Source organism: Phyllobates terribilis, unplaced genomic scaffold (assembly GCF_046119375.1).
Source record: "Phyllobates terribilis strain yellow unplaced genomic scaffold, ASM4611937v1 Scaffold_3__8_contigs__length_932513732, whole genome shotgun sequence".
NCBI lineage: Eukaryota > Metazoa > Chordata > Amphibia > Anura > Dendrobatidae > Phyllobates > Phyllobates terribilis.
Genome location: NW_027362763.1, coordinates 359,226,350 through 359,243,392, shown reverse-complemented (window position 1 = coordinate 359,243,392; position 17,043 = coordinate 359,226,350). Strand labels below are relative to the sequence as shown.

Sequence of the window (17,043 nt, the reverse complement as noted above, 5' to 3'; positions counted from 1 at the left end):
TAAATAGAAATAGCCTACCATTTTATGTGTACAGCTTCTGTAAAACCTATGTGTCTCCATGGTAACAGACTACAAACAAACTGTATTAGGATTCTGTAGTCAGATTCTGTAGTGTTCACTATCCATCTGTCCACTGTTTTTCCTAACCTACCAAATGTAAGTAATAAGTAGGAGAAAGATGTATGGATTGTGATTGCAGGATCGGAATACACAGGGCTTTTTGTAGTCTGTTACTATGGGGACACATAGGTCTCCATGAAAAATGCAGAACACCAATGGGACATAATTAACCCCTTTACCCCCAAAGGCTATTTGCACCTTCATGACCAGGCCAATTTTTACAATTCTGACCAGCGTCACTATGAGATAATAACTCTGGAACGCTTCAACGCATCCCACTGATTCTGAGATTGTTTTTTCGTGACATATTGTACTTCATGATATTGGTAAAATTTCTTTGATATGACTTGGGCTTATTTGCGAAAAATACTGAAAATTTGGTGAAAATTTTGGAATTTCTGCAATTTTCAAACGTTGAATTCTTATGCCCTTAAATCAAAGAGATATGTCACACAAAATAGTTAATAAATAACATTTCCCACATGTCTACTTTACATCAGCAAAATTTTTAAAACTAATTTTTTTTGTTACGAAGTTATAAGGGCTAAAAGTTGACCAGCGATTTCACATTTTTCCAACAAAATTTACAAAACCATTTTTTTTTAGAGACCACATCACATTTTAATTGATTTTGAAGGGTCTATATGACAGAAAATACCCAAAAGTGACACCTTTCTAAAAACTGCACCCCTCAAGGTACTCAAAAAGACATTCAAGAAGTTTATTAACCCTTCAGGTGCTTCACAGGAATTTTTGGAATGTGGAAGAAAGCAATGAACATTTAAACTTTTTTTCACCAAAATTTTACTTTAGACCCATTTTTTATTTTCGTAAGGGTAACAGGAAAAAAGGACCCAAAAATTTCTTGTGCAATTTCTCCTGAGCATGCCAACATCCCATATGTGGGGAAAACCACTGTTTGGGTGCACGGCAGGGTTCAGAAGGGATGGAGCACCGCTTGACTTCTGAATTTTGCTGGAATAATTAGCGGATGCCATGTAACATTTGGAGAGCCCCTGATGTGCCTAAACAGTAGAAACAAGTGACACCATTTTGGAAACTAGGCCCCTCAGGAAACTTACCTAGATATGTGGTGAGCACCTTGAACCCCCAGGTGCTTCACAGAAGTTTATAACATGTTTCACATATTTCCCACAAAAATTATTTTTAACCCCTAATTTTGCATTTTCATAAGGGTAACAGGTGAAATTGCACTGTGCAATTTCTTGTGCAACTTCTCATGAGTACACTGATACCCAATATGTGGGGGAAAATTACTGTTTGGGAGCACAGCAGAGCTTGGAAGGGAAGGAGCGCCATTTGACTTTTTGAATGCAAAATTTGCTGGAATAATTAGCAGACGTCATATCGCGTTTGAAGAGCCCCAGATGTACCTAAACAGTGGAAACCCCTCACAAATGACACCATTTTGGAAACTAGACCCTTCAGGGAACTTATCTAGATGTGTGATGAGCACCTTGAATCCTCAGGTGCTTCACATAAGTTTATAACATTGAGCCGTGAAAAATCTAAATTAAAATTTTTTCACACACAAATGCTCTTTTAGCACCAATTTTTTTATTTTCACAAGGGTAACAGGAGAAAATGGAACCCAAAATTTGTTATGCAATTTCTCCTGAGTATGCAGATGCCCCATATGTGGAAGAAAACCACTGTTTGGGTGCACGGCAGAGCTCAGATAAGAAGGAGTGGCAGTTTGGAACACAGACTTTAATGGAATGGTCTGCGGGTGTCATGTCGCGTTTGGAGAGCCCCCAATGTGCCTAAACAGTGGAAAACCCCCACAAGTGACCCCATTTTGGAAACAAGACCCCTCAAGGAATTTATCTAGATGTGTGGTGAGCACCTTGAACCCACAAGTGTTTCACATAATTTTACAAAGTTGATCTGTGAAAACGAAAAAAATATATTTTCCCAAGAAAAATGTTGTTTTAGCCCCCAAGTTTTTCATTTCCACAAGGATAGCAGGAGAAAATGGACCCCCAAATTCGTTGTGCAATTTCTCCTGAGTACACAGATACCCCATATGTGGTCGAAAACTACATTTAAGGCACAGTGCAAAGCTCAAAAGGGAAGAAGCTCTATATTGGAGTTCATATTTTGCTGGACTGTTTTGACGGTGCCACGTCACATTGGCAGAGCCCCTAAGGTGCCAGAAGAGCAGAACTCTCCATAAGTGACCCCATTTTACAAACTACACCTCTCAATGAATTCATGTAGGGGTGCAGTGAGCATGTTGACACCACATGTGCCTCACAGAATTTTACATCATTGGGCGGTAAAGAAAACAATTACATTTTTTACCACCAAAGTTCTGTTTTAGCCCCAGATTTCACATTTTCACCCTGGAAATGGGTAAAAATGGCACCAAAATTTGTCACACAAATTCTGCTGAATTTAGAAATACCTCATATGTGGCTGTGCAGTACTGCTTAGCCAAACGGTGAGACTCGGGAGGGACGAAGCGCTATTTGCCTCCTGGAGAGCAGATTTTCCTAGAATAGTATGCAGACTCCATATACAGAGACCCTAAGTGCTAGAAGAACAGAATCCTACCTCAAGTGACTACATTTTGGAAATTATACCCCTTTACGGTATAGTGTGGTGAGGATTTGAACTACATGGGTGTTTTCCAGAAACAAGCAGCAGTGGATGTTGCTGAGTGAAAGTTGCAAACTTCTGTTGTAGTGTCCAGTACGTTGTAGTGACCAGTACATTGTGCCCAGCTCGTGCTTCAGGAGTCATGCACTCGTAAATTAGGTGGACTCTTATCGCTACAGAAATGCAAAGCATGTGGATGTGCTAATTGAGGTTTAGGCACACTGAGGGGCTCAGAAGGGAGGGGGGACATTTGGATTTGGGAGCACAGAATTTGCTGAATTTCTTTTGGGGGGCAAGCACCATTTCGCTTTTCCAGAGCCTTTGTGCTACCAGTAACGTGGAAGCCTCTATATTTCCGTTAACAGATGACAGACCTGAGTGGGTACTTGCTTTTTTGTGGATTGAGTCTAAGCTTTTATTGTGATCCAAAATGTTATGTAAAATGTTCCCATATATCCGGTGCTCTACGCTGAGCACGGATATTGGGGTTTCCATTTAAATCTCCTAGTGACGGAATTCAGAGGAAACCCCAAGGGATTCATTCACTAAAATGAGGCATCAGTTACTCTGGACTCCGTCTGGCCTCTGTTCAGCAGTGTAGTTTTTTTCAGAGGTTCCCAAAACTGTGGCCGATGGCACTTTTATGCACGTCTAATAAAAAGATACCGTGGGATCACAGGCCAGATGGCTTCCACGGTGCCTCCATCTGCTTCATTAGAGGGAATCTTCCGCCGGGGGTTCCGTCTGAATCACGTATTTCAGAGATTTACACGGAAACCCTGGTGTAAGTGCTCAGCGCAGAGCGCAGGTTAAATGTGAGCCGATCCTTACTGCGATCTTTAGGAGGCAGAATGAACAAATCAGCAGCAGGTGAAGAATTGGTTTTGTTTATTTTTTACGCCGTTGAAGTATAAGTGATTAGTCAACTTTATTCTTCGGGTCGGTGCGATTACAGCGATACCAGATTTATATCGGGGTTTTTATGTTTGGCAGCTGTCACACACTAAAAGACGCTTTTTACTAAAACTAGTTTTTGCATCGCCATATTTTGAGCGCTATAATTTTTCCATATTTCGGCCGACAGAGTCATGTGAGGTCTTATTTTTTTTGAGGGACGGGTTGACATTTTTATTGGTGCCATTTTCAGGCACATGACATTTTTTGATCACTTTCTATTCCGATTTTTGGGAGGCAGAATAAACAAAAACCAACAATTCAGGAAAAAAAATTTTATGCCGTTCCGCTTGAGGTAAAATTGATAAGGCAGCTTTATTCTTCAGGTCAGTACATTTACAGCGGTACTACATTTATATAGTTTTTTAATGTTTGGTGCTTTTACACAATAAAAATTATTTTATAGAAAAAATAATTTTGTTTGCATCGCTTTATTCTGTGAGCTATAACTTTATTTTTTGGCTGATGAAGCTGTATGGTGGCTTGTTTTTTCTGCAGGACAAGATGATGTTTTCAGCGGTACCATTTTTATTTACATTCGTCTTTTTCATTGCATTTTATTCCACTTTTTGTTAGGTGGTATGATGATAAAGCATTGTTTTTTTGCCTCGTTTTTTTTTTTTTTAACCGTGTTCACTAAGGGGGTTAGCTAGTTAGACAGTTTTATAGGTCAGGTCGTTCTGGGCGCAGCGATACCACATATGTGTACTTTTATTGTTTATTTTTTTTTCATAATATTTATTTACGGATACAGTATATTTTTATTCATTATTTTATTATTTTGTGATTTTAAAAAATATATTTTTACAACTTTTAACTTTTTTTTAACTTTTTAACTTATTCCGACTATGGGACTTTCACTTTTTGCATCTGATCGTTGTTATAAGGCATAGCAGAGCAGGATCACTGCTATGCCTTATAGCTGTCAGCCCTGCAGACAAAACATAGTTAGATCATGCACTGCGCATGATCTAACTACCTTGCTAGTGCCTGGTGACCCGGATGTTGTCATGACAACGATCGGGACCCCACAATGACGCCGCGTGCTTTCCGATCCAAGAGCAGAGGGGAGTCTGTCCCTCTGCTCGCTCGCTAAATGCTGGGGGTTAAAGTGCTAGTTAAAGTGCCGGGAGCGGTGCGGGCACCACTCCCTACACTGAGTGTCGGGTGTCAGCTGTCAGAATTAGTTGACACCTGGCGGCGATCGCGAGTGTACAAAATCGCCGGGACATATCCATATGGTACCAGGCCACAGGGACATATGGATACATCCTATTTCAGAAAGGGGTTAAAATGGAACTGTTCTTTAAAACACACTTTGCATAAATCAATAGCGCAGACAAATATTAAAAAAACTCCCAAATATGTCTTACCAAAGAAATGAACTTCCTTCCCTACTTATCAGACATTTATCCCCCCCTCCCCGCCTCCTGTACTTGTCATTCACTCTGAAAAAAATAGCTCAAACCAGTGTTAACTCAGACAAGATGGACTACCAGTTCACTGTGGGATACAGGGCACTGCCCATTATACTCTATAGAGATGAAAGAGTGTTGGAAGAGTGAGAGGCAGAGTAAGGTAACATGCAGAGGGAGACATTGAGAGATTGTGTTGAGCTTTCTGACAAGTCTTGAACCTCACATCATAGCTTGTTTCACAGCATGACAGTTCAGTATTACAGTATAATTTCCTCCATATCTCTGCTGCTTGTCTGTGTGCTAATAAGGGAATGAAGATCAAGAATCCTTCTCTATGTGCTGTACTGAGTATGGGAGAGATCAATGCAGGTAGTCTCCTCCCACCAGCTCAGAGTGGATTGCAATTTAAGAGATAGAGCATGCAGAGGGAAAAACTGATGAAAATGCAGGATACAAGTCATATAGTAGCCAGATATAAGGTTATTGATTACGTACACACAGGACAGTTTACTATGAAAAGTTACTTAAAGTATGGTTAGCCTTTAAGACAATATGCAAAATAGCCTTGTTTTCAAATGCACTGAAACAAAAAAAATACTTGCAAAGAGAGATCTTCCCTTTGTATTCAGATGAGTGCTAATAACTAACCACTGGATGATCTGATTCTCTTTTAGTCATGGAGGCGTGGACAGAACGATTACAATCACTATAATGTGAGCGGGGGCTGTAATCACTCCCTGACACTTTGATTGTCAGCTCACTCTACAGAAAGAGCTGTCAATCAAAGTGGCAGGGAGTGATTACAGCCCCAGCTCACATTGTAGCGACTGAATGCCAACAGCTCCCAGGAGGACAGAAGTTAATTTTCTCCTGATAGCCCATGCTTTCAATAAGGTGCCCAGGCAGAATTTTAATGCTATTTACCTGCAGATAAACCCCAAATCTGCATGCAAATAATGTTTTTGCACATGAGAGGTTCTCTTTAAAACACATTACACTAGGACAGAGCAGAATGCTGCCTGGAATGGCATCAACGTTCATCTTTCCTTGGCAGAAGTCAAAGACCTACAGTACAGACCAAAAGTTTGGATACACCTTCTCATTTAAAGATTTTTCTGTATTTTCATGACTATGAAAATTGTACATTCACACTGAAGGCATCAAAACTATGAATTAACACATGTGGACTTACATACTTAACAAAAAAGTGTGAGACAACTGAAAATATGTCTTATATTCTAGGTTCGTCAAAGTAGCCACCTTTTCCGTTAATGACTGCTTTGCACACTCTTGATGAGCTTCAAGAGGTAGTCACCGGAAATGGTCTTCCAACAATCTTGAAGGAGTTCCCAGAGATGCTTCGCACTTGTTGTCCATTTTTGCCTTCACTCTGCGGTCCAGCTCACACCAAACCATCTCGATTTGGTTCAGGTCTGGTGACTGTGGAGGCCAGGTCATCTGGCGTAGCACCCCATCACTCTCCCTCTGGGTCAAATAGCCCTTACACAGCCTGGAGGTGTGTTTGGGGTCATTGTCCTGTTGAAAAATAAATGATGGTCCAACTAAATGCAAACCGGATGGAATAGCATGCCGCTGCAAGATGCTGTGGTAGCCATGCTGGTTCAGTATGCCTTCAATTTTGAATAAATCCCCAACAGTGTCACCAGAAAAGCACCCCCACACCATCACACCTCCTCCTCCATGCTTCACAGTGGGAACCAGGCATGTAGAGTCCATACGTTCACCTTTTCTGCGTCGCACAAAGACACGGTGGTTGGAACCAAAGATCTCAAATTTGGACTCATCAGACCAAAGCACAGATTTCCCCTGGTCTAATGTCTCTTCTGCTTGTTGCCTGTCCTTAGTAGTGGTTTCCTAGCAGCTATTTTACCATGAAGGCCTGCTGCACAAAGTCTCTTCTTAACAGCTGTTGAAGAGATGTGTCTGCTGCTAGAACTCTGTGTGGCATTGACCTGGTCTCTAATCTGAGCTGCTGTTAACCTGCTATTTCTGAGGCTGGTGACTCAGATAAACTTATCCTCAGAAGCAAAGGTGACTCTTGGTCTTCCTTTCCTGGGGCGGTCCTCATGTGAGCCAGTTTCTTTGTAGCGCTTGATGGTTTTTGCAACTGCACTTGGGGACACTTTCAAAGTTTGCCCAATTTTTCGGACTGACTGACCTTCATTTCTTAAAGTAATGATAGCCACTCGTTTTTCTTTACTTAGCTGCTTGTTTCTTGCCATAATACAAATTCTAACAGTCTATTCAGTAGGACTATCAGCTGTGTATCCACCAGACTTCTGCATAACACAACTGATGGTCCCAACCCCATTTATAAGGCAAGAAATCCCACTTATTAAGCCTGACAGGGCACACCTGTGAAGTGAAAACCATTCCCGGTGACTACCTCTTGAAGCTCATCAAGAGACTGCCAAGAGTGTGCAAAGCAGTCATCAAAGCAAAAGGTGGCTACTTTGAAGAACCTAGAATATAAGACATATTTTCAGTTGTTCCACACTTTTTTGTTAAGTATATAATTCCACATGTGTTAATTCATAGTTTTGATGCCTTCAGTGTGAATGTACAATTTTCATAGTCATGAAAATACAGAAAAATCTTTAAATGAGAAGGTGTGTCCAAACTTTTGGTCTGTACTGTATAAATAACAATACAGTAAAGTAAATGACAGAGCTATGTGTGCTGAGCAGAGACTGTTGCAGGAAGCTCCATACATTATCTGGTGATGGGTTTCTTGGTTGTGACTTCGGCCGTAACACTGGAACATGAGGTAGGAGTATATGAAGGGAAGGGAGGCCTTGCTGTGATAACTAGGAGGACTGCTGTGTCTACCAGAAAGAGTAAATTTGGCCAAACTCTAATCAATTTCTCCTCAACTAGTTTGTGCAGACCAGACCAACTATTAGGGACAGATACTAGACTTGACTGAGATCGGTCCACATGGGAACCAAGAAATGACAAGTAGTTTCCTGACACAACATTGATGGCACATTCCTAGGATATGTAATCAGGGGGGGTCTAATAACTAGGACCTACACTAGGAGGATAGTTGTGGCACAGTCCTTTTGGTAGCCTTACTAGTGCAACCACATTCAGTGAAAGCTCTCTTCCATAGCCTGGCATTCATGTCTGCTGTGGTCATTTCATTCTCATGCTTGTTGGATCCACCAATATCATGTTAAATACCTCCTAGAAACATGCCATCAATTTAATATGTTATAGTAAGATGTAACAGTGTTCAAAATAAATATTCAGACTTAGACAAAAGGATCTGCTTATTTTCGCTTCACAAATTGTGCCACGTTGGCCCATGACCTGTCTTCTATTGTAGCTTACCCTCAACTGGGAAAAACTGCAGTATCAGATGCAAGGTGGTTTGGTTCCTTTTTCTTATTTTGGACATCTCATTTAAAGCAGACAAAGAAATCTTCTGGCCTCACCAAACTGGAGACAGTGTGACTATGGCAATGGAAACAGTAATATCCATCAGGCCGTATTCATAAATGCAGCTTATTCCACTACACATTATCTATTTAAGAAGAATAAAAAGTCTTTCGACTTTTCCATACAGAAAGCTAAATAGGTTGCAGCCTGCGGAAACTTCATACTCAAATGGAGTGATTTGTGTTGGGGACGGCGCATGTTAAATTCAATGGTTATATAAGTATTGTTATTGTACAATCGTTTTCCTTAGAAGGGTCACCTAAATATCCCATCACAGAATTTCAAACCACTTGAATTTCCAGCTGTAATCTCTACAGAAACCTGGCACCAAATCCAGCGCCACCACATAAGGAATGAAGCCGTACATTGCCCACAATGAATTCTATGGGCTATCCTTATTGGGTGGTCAAATGAGACGCTCTTTGCAGCCGCTCCCGATCCTGGCTATCTGATAAATGTCCTGAATGAGGGGTACCCTTTCTCGAATAGGGTGCCTGTAAATGGGTTTTATAGACATCCCTTTGAAATAAAAAATAAAATAATAAAAAGAGGTAAGAGCGTTTAAGAGGTGATGAGAAGCCCAGATCAGTTTAGGCCAAGATATCTGCAGTGCTGGACGCGCTTTAGGCAAAGAATAGTAGAACAGTGGAGTGTGGTAAATAAAACCATGATGAACAGCGTATGAGAGCCAGGAAAAAGCATACAGAGAATAGTGAGGATCTTTAATTCCTGCAGCTATTCTGCTGGCTGCTTTTATAGTTCAGTTTTTTTCTTATTATTCCATAGACAGTACATAAAATATAAGCATGTAACTCACTTGTATTCTTTCATTTTGCTTTCTGACCCCTTTGCTCTCTATGTGAGATTTGAGCTGTATTTTCAGGTTGTGAATAAGGTCTTTTTGGTGTAAGGTCTCTTTCTCAAGCATAGACTCCCTGTTTCTCAGTTCTCTGTTTGTCCTTGAAAGCTCTGTTGATTTTGCGGTAACTGAGTCTAATGCTTTCTTCAGCTGTGTGGTACATAATAGAATAAAGGCAAAGATTAGATCACCTCTCACTGACAAGGAGATTAGCTTCAGATAGGAATGCAAGTGGCAGCTTCTCCAATGGTTTGCAGCACCATAGAATTACTGGCTTCAAATACATTAAAAAATCTATAAACTATTCTTTCATTTTCACAAATAAATCTACATTAAAAAAATCTTCATTATTTTCTTACATAAATGCAAATTGGTGGTAAAAAGGGGGCTTTGAATCCAGTGTACTAAGAGAATAGGCCTATCCCACTCAGTCTTCAGGTGCATTCATACAGAGCACATTTGGAGTACAATACAGTGCAAAAGTTTTAGGCTATGTGCACACGATGCAGAAATGCTCAGGATTTTTTCCTGAGCGTTTCTGCATCTCCCTGGCAGAAAAAAAACGCATGCGGATTGTACATGGGCTTTCCTGCCAGGGACATGCGGAAATGGAGCGGTTACCCACTGACATTTCCGCATGCGGATTGACAAGCGCTTTCCAAGCGATTAGCATCACTTGGAAAGTGCTTGTGACAACTTGGTCACACTATATAAATCCATGCAAACGGCATGGATTTATATAGTGTGACCCGAGAGAGTGGTAAAAATAAAAAATAACGTATACTTACCCTCTGATGGCCCGCGCTGTCCTGCTCACTCCGTTCTCCCTTGCCGGCAACAGTGAATTGAAAGACCTGCCGACGTCAGCGTCACGTGACCCGTCACATGACTCTGACGTCAGCGCAGGTCCTTAAATTCACTGCAAAGTGCCGGGAACCAAGCAGGAGCGGTGCGCGGGCCAACAGAAGGTAAGTATACATTTATTTTTTATTTTATTCTTTTTTTTACAAATTTTTTAACGGTACCTGGGTGTGGATGAGACTCTCCTCTCCTCCACACCCGGGTACCATCCGCACATTAGAACGCGTGGATTACACATCTACATATACAGTGATGCGTAATCCATGCAGTCTAATGCAAGTCAATGGCGGCGAAGACGCAGCGCTTCCGCAAAATAATTGGTAGTGCTGCGTTTTTTTCCGCAATGATAATCCGCAGCGGAAATTTCCGCAGCATGTGCACAGCACATGCGGATTATCATTGGGGAACATGGTAGGCCTTCTGCCATGCGTTTCCGCAGCTGCAAAAACACTGCGGAAAAGCATCGTGTGCACACAGCCTTAGGCAGGAGTGGAAAAAATGCTACAAATTAAGAATGTTTTCAAAAATAGATGTTATGGGTCCAGATGGTGGAACCACTGTGCCTTGGTGCAAGGAGGGACCAGAGGGACGTAACTAAGTGCCTACCTGGACCGACCCTAGCTACACGGCGGCTTAGTCGACTCCGTGAACCAAGGAGGGACCGGGAAGGTGAACCAGGTGCCACTCTGGGAATGACCTCGTGTGAAAGCAGGCGACTCCCACAGGGCTGATAGCCGAAGCAGACTGGATTAACAGATGGGCAGACAGATGTGCACGGCTGGTAGACAGGTGGACGGAGCTGACTGACGGACAGGCTCGGCTGGCAGGCTGATTGGCAGGCACGGCAGATAGGCAGGCAGGAGGAGGTGCCTAAAATATCAGCTATCCTCTGGCAATTGGCCAGGGACATATTAGGACGGCGAGCGCGACCCCTTTAAGAAACAGGGAGCACGTGCGCGCCCTAAGCACAGTGCCCGGGGATCTGCGAGAACACACAGCCAGGGGAGAAGATGACGCCACGGTGGTAAGGGGGTCGGCGTCTCTGCTGGGCAGAAGGCAGAGACTCTGGCGCTACAGTAGAAGTGTTAAAGGGATTGTCCCCTTTCAGAAAACATTTATTCCCAGCTGCAGTTTGTCATAAAAAAAAAGAACTGCGCTTTACTCACCGTCCCCGGGTCCAGTGCAGGGTCTCTGACGCTGCTTCTGGTGTCTGATTTTGTCAGTGACCCTGACATCACATCGACAGCATGGTAGCTAGTCAGTGAGCTCAGCAACTCTGAAGGGGTCGTTCCATCTACACGAGCAGAGCTGCTGAGCTCACTGACTGGCTCCTGCGCCATCAATATGACATCAGAATCACAGCCAATATCAGCGCTAAAGACACTGCTCTGGCCCCGGGGATGGTGAGTAAAAAGTAGTCTGTTATTTTATAACAAACTGCAGTCAAGGACAAACATTTTCTGAAATAGGACAACCCATTTAATAGATTATTTTTTTATCAATTAACAAATTGCAGAGTGAGCGAACAAAAGAGAAATTAAAATCAAATCAAAATTTGGTGTGAACACCCTTTGCCTTCAATACAGCATCAATTTGTCTATGTACACTTGCACACAGTTTTTGAAGGAACTTGGCAGGGAGGTTGTTCCCAACATCTTGGAGAACTAACTATTAATGGCACATAATGGTGTTCTCAATGGTGAGAACTACAGGCAGATACTTATCTATCATGGAATACCATCAGGGAGGCGACTGACTGGCTCTAAATTTATTTTGCAGAAAGACAACAACTCCAAATATATAGCTGATGTCATCAAGATCTTGAACATAAAGAGTCCTGGAAGTGATGTTATGGGCCCCATACACCCCTGATCTTAACATCAAGTCCCTCTAAGGCAAGGTTCACATAGTGTTTGCCATTACATTCAGTGGCTCCATCGAGGCTTACGTCCGAACCCCCACAACACAGGATTAGGGTGTATGCGCCGACAGGGCCAATGACTATAATGATGTAGACAGAGTCAGAGTGTGCTCTGTTGTGCATCATTTTTGGCCGTATGCACCTTTTGAAGGCGAGCAGCAAGTTGTAGTCGACGATGTCTTGCAGCCCACCTCCACTAGGTGTATACAGCAGCTATGGATGCACAAGAGAACATACTGTGACTGCGTCTGCATCATTATAGTCAATAACCCAGTTAGCGCATACACTCAAATCCTGTTTTGCGGGGGTTCGGACGTAAGGGTTTGCCACTACATTCAGTGGCTCCATCAGTGCTATGTGAACCCAGCTTAATATTACATAAAGAGACGGAAGTATTTGCACAAGCCTACATCCACAGAAGGTCAGTGGTTTATTCTCCATGATGTTGGGAACAACCTCCCTGCAGAGTTTCTTCAAAAACTATGTACAAGTGTACCTAGAAGAAGTGAAGCTGTTTTGAAGAAGAAGGTTACACCAAATATTGATTTGATTTAGATTTCTCTTTTGTTCTATCCATTTCTATTTTGTTAATTGATAAAAATAAACTATTGACACTTCTATGTTTGAAAGAATGCTTACTATGCAGCATTTTTTCCCACACCTGCCTAAACATTTTGCTATACTGTAATGTCACAAAAGCTCCCAACTTAAATGTGATATTTATACATAGGCCCCAAATCCATAACATATGTTGTTTTAATTATTGACTTTGCTATATAATACAGAGGTATCCCTTAAAAAAAATCCTTTTTCCTCTATATGAGCCAAAGAAAAAATGTTTATTGTAGGAGGTGGGGTATGCTGCGCTGCTGGCCTGTATGAAATAAAAGATATCCAGAGAGTCCAGTGTATACTGAAATAATTGAGGTTTTAATCTCAAAGAGTTTCAAAGTATCAATTCTTCTTCATCAGGAGAAACCACAGAAAGACGTGGGTGATGTTTGTCACTTGATACCTATACAGTCAGGATTGGCTCTATCATACAACTGCAATTTACACTGCAAACTCAGAGTGAATGCACCCATAATGTGACATTTATGATACGGGTATAGGACCAAATTGGTAATTTGGAGAAGTTATATTTATAATAACAGGAGCACACTATTTGCTGTACAAGACATACGTTGTATAGCTAACGTTATTAAAAAACATGGTGTCCAAGGATGAAAGTAAAAGCATAGTGCTACTAAAAAAGAGAAGATACCTCTGTAAGCTCTTTCCTTGCTGTTTTCTTTGCTTCTTTACTCTCCACCTGGTGCTTATTCTTAAGTGATACGAGTTGCTCCCCTAATAACTTTTCCCTTATGCTGTAATCTTCCTCAGCTTTTGTCCTATAAAGAAAACAAGATATTATCTTAGTGAACTCTGTGTACATTACAATAAATATTCTTTAGAATGACAGTGATATTACAGATTCAGAATCAATTGCTTCTCTTGTAATTCTTTGTTTTGTAGCTCTTTTTGTAGTTCATTGACATGATTCTGTAAAGTTGAGTTTCTCTGTAAAGTCAGGTTCAATGTTTGCACGAGCTTTCGGTTATCCTCACGAGCAGCTTCAACAAATTTCTGCAACGGTTCTATCTGTTTGGAAAATAAAGCAAATGATAATCTCCGCTGATAAAGCATACCTAAGAAAGAGGAGAAAAAAATAACAAGACTTGCGTACCTCTCTGTATTGCTGGCACTCTGCAGTCTGTAGCTTTGCATTGCACTCTAAAAGTTCAGCCTTCAGTTTCTCAACACGTTTCCGATTCTGAGACCTAAGAAGAAACATGGAGGACAAGAGACACATAAGCACAACATAAAGAGAAATAAAGTACTGTACTTATGGATAAAGTTATTGTGAGAAAGGACTAAAGTCCTCCATGCACATTACACTAGTGTCGGCCGGGCCCACTGATATCTTTCGACAGTCCAATGTGTATGGGGTCCTCTACCCTAACAGATGATGTCTGGGGAGAGAAGAATCCAGCCTGTTGGCATTTCCAATGGCTGATCCTTTTGTTCTCTGAGAAAGATGCTGCCAGAGGATTTGACAACGACTTTCAGAGAATACAGAGATACTTGGCGAAGTCAGGGAAGATAGCGGTCAGCTAAACAATCATTTGGCCTAAAGCAATCAAATGTATATGAGGGCCATAATAGAAGGCTGCTCATTTGCATAAATAATTTAGCTACTAAATTGATACTTGGGTCAAACAATCTACTTTAACCCCTTTACCCCCGGGGCCATTTTCCATTGTTGCGCTTTCATTTTTTTCTCCCCTTCTTCCCAGAGCCATAACTTTTTTATTTTTTGGTCAATATGGCCATTTGAGGGCTTATTTTTTGCAGGACGAGTTGTACTTTTGAACGACATCATTGGTTTTACCATATAATGTACTGGAAAACGAGGCAAAAATTCCAAGTGCGGTGAAATTGCAAAAACAGTGCAATTCCACAGTTGTTGTTTTTTTTTTTTACCACGTTCACTATATGCTAAAACTAACCTTCCATTATTATTCTCCAGGTCATTACGATTTCGTAGATAAAAAAAAGAACCTATACATGTTTTGTAAGTGGTAAAAAAAGCAATTCAAAGTTTGTTTAAAAAAAAAAAAGTTGACATTTCCGAGACCCGTAGAGTCTCCATTTTTCTTGACCTGGGGCTGGGTGAGGGCTTATTTTGTGCGCGACAAGCTGACGTTTATATTGATACTATGTTGGGTTAGGTACAATGTTTTGATCACCCGTCATTGCATTTTATTGCAATTTGCGGCTACCAAAAAAAACTAATACTGGCGTTTTGATTTTTTTCTCTTATTACGCTGTTTACTGATCGGATTCATTCTTTTTATATATTAATACATCGGGCAATTCTGAACGCGGTGATACCAAATATGTGTGTATTTGATTTCTTTTTAATTGTTTTATTTTGAATGGGGCGAAAGGGGAGTGATTTAAACTTTTATATTTTTTAAAGAATTTTTTTTTTGTTTTACTGTTTACTTGCTTCAATAGTCTCCATGGGAGACTAGAAGCTGCGATCATCTGATTGCCTGTGTGTAGCAGAAATGCTCACTTGCTATGAGCGCCGACTGCTGGGCGGCGCTCATAGCATCCAGGCAATGACAACCGCACGTGTCTCCTGCAGACCCCGGGTTGTCATGCCAACCCATCGGCGACCTGCGGTCATATGACACGAGCGCCGATGGGCGGGACTAGTGACATCCTTCCCACCGCGGCCATGTTAAATGCCGCTGTCAAAGTTTGACAGCGGCATTTAACATGTTAACCGCCGAGGGTGGATCGCGATTCCACCCGCAGCTGTTAGGGGCGCATGACAACTGATCAGATCAGCTGACATGTCCCCGGAAAGGTGCGGGCTCATCGCTAGAGCCTGCGCCAAAGGGAGAGACATGGCACATGTCGTTAAGGGGTTAAATGTGTATGTGGACAAGCGATTCTGATAAGTATACAATGTTGTGACCTTCATAGTAGGTATAGTTTTTCAGTCTGCAATTGGTGATAGTCCTGCATTTCTACTTATTAGACTTATAACATGTTTTTAAGGCTATGCTCACATCTGTATCAAAGGTTTTGTTCGGGGCTTCCATTGAAAATTCTGTTGTTTATGAAGGTAAGACAAATGCTGCATGCAAAATAAAGGCCATTTCAGCGGAACAGTCAGACCCAATTAGAAGTCAATGGGGTTCAGTGCCACCTGCGTGCATTGTGTGACACATCTGATTGCAGACACCAATAAAACCGTGATGTTACAGATGTCAACAGAGCCAAAATCTCTTATTACACAAGATTAAAAGTGTCATTAGACACAATCCTTGAAAACCGCAAACAGCACAATTTTGTATTGTTTTACAAGGCTTGCAAATTAGGAAAAAAAAAAATTCTGATATACAACTTTGGTACACTGATGCATATATTGGTATTTGCAATGTCCTAAGCTTTATGAGGCAAACATGATTCAAGTAGAAAGCTGACCCAGATAAGATGGATCATTCTTCTGGTGAGATCATACATTTGTCTCAAGTCATTGTATTCAGAGTCATCTCTCCATCAAGCCACTAGGGATTGCAGACAGTGTATCTGAAGCGGTTATTGGGACTACATGACACATTTTACATTTAAAGGGAATTCGTCAGTAGCATCAAGCCCCCTAAGCCATCTATATGGGCATCTAGGTCACAGAACTTATAATAAAATGATACCTTGATATCTGATCCGATCTCTAATTCCATAGGAATGCATGTTTTTTCTTATATGTAAATGATCTGTTCAGGACTATGGGCTGGACACTAATCTGCATGAGAATCTACCTCCAGGTGGTAGGGGGAGTTACCAGTGTGATGTGTGATGGCCGCTCTTGCTCTCTTGATCTCACTGCAGAGCTGTGTGTGACTACAGTTGTTCCATCTCACAGGCAGTCAGTGTTGCAATACAGCAGAGCTGTGAGAGCTACAGTTGCAAATATGTTTGCAATGAGACAAAGTCAGTTCTACTGTTCTTTGTTAGCTACATGTCTTACACTGGTAACACCACCTTCCATTTAAAATAAGCTCTGAAGGCAGATTCTTGGGGAGATCTGTGTCCGACCTATAGATCTTAACAGCTAATTTACATATTAAAAAATGTTAGATTTCTCTGGATTAAGACATCAGATTGCAGATACCAAGTGTTAGGGAGACGCAACTCTGCTGCCTTCAATCACCAGGACAATTACGCAATTGACTGACGAGTGAAGGACGAGACCGCGGCTGTTTTCCCTA

General features: G+C 41.5%; 1 protein-coding gene across 3 annotated transcripts in view; it reads right to left on the bottom strand.

Annotated features, from left to right (window-relative positions):
- Positions 1-17,043, bottom strand: part of CCDC150 (coiled-coil domain containing 150) — a 93,290-nt gene that overhangs the window by 14,952 nt on the left and 61,295 nt on the right. For 2 of the 3 annotated variants that reach the window (XM_073675321.1, XM_073675322.1), the window contains 4 exons: positions 13,944-14,037; positions 13,689-13,858; positions 13,482-13,608; positions 9,394-9,585 (listed from right to left, as the gene is read on the bottom strand). In XM_073675321.1, the coding sequence (XP_073531422.1) occupies positions 9,394-9,585; positions 13,482-13,608; positions 13,689-13,858; positions 13,944-14,037 (583 nt within the window). Of the gene's footprint in view, positions 1-8,466; positions 8,592-9,393; positions 9,586-13,481; positions 13,609-13,688; positions 13,859-13,943; positions 14,038-17,043 lie in introns of those variants that run through there. The other variant, XM_073675323.1, reaches the window with a different exon arrangement.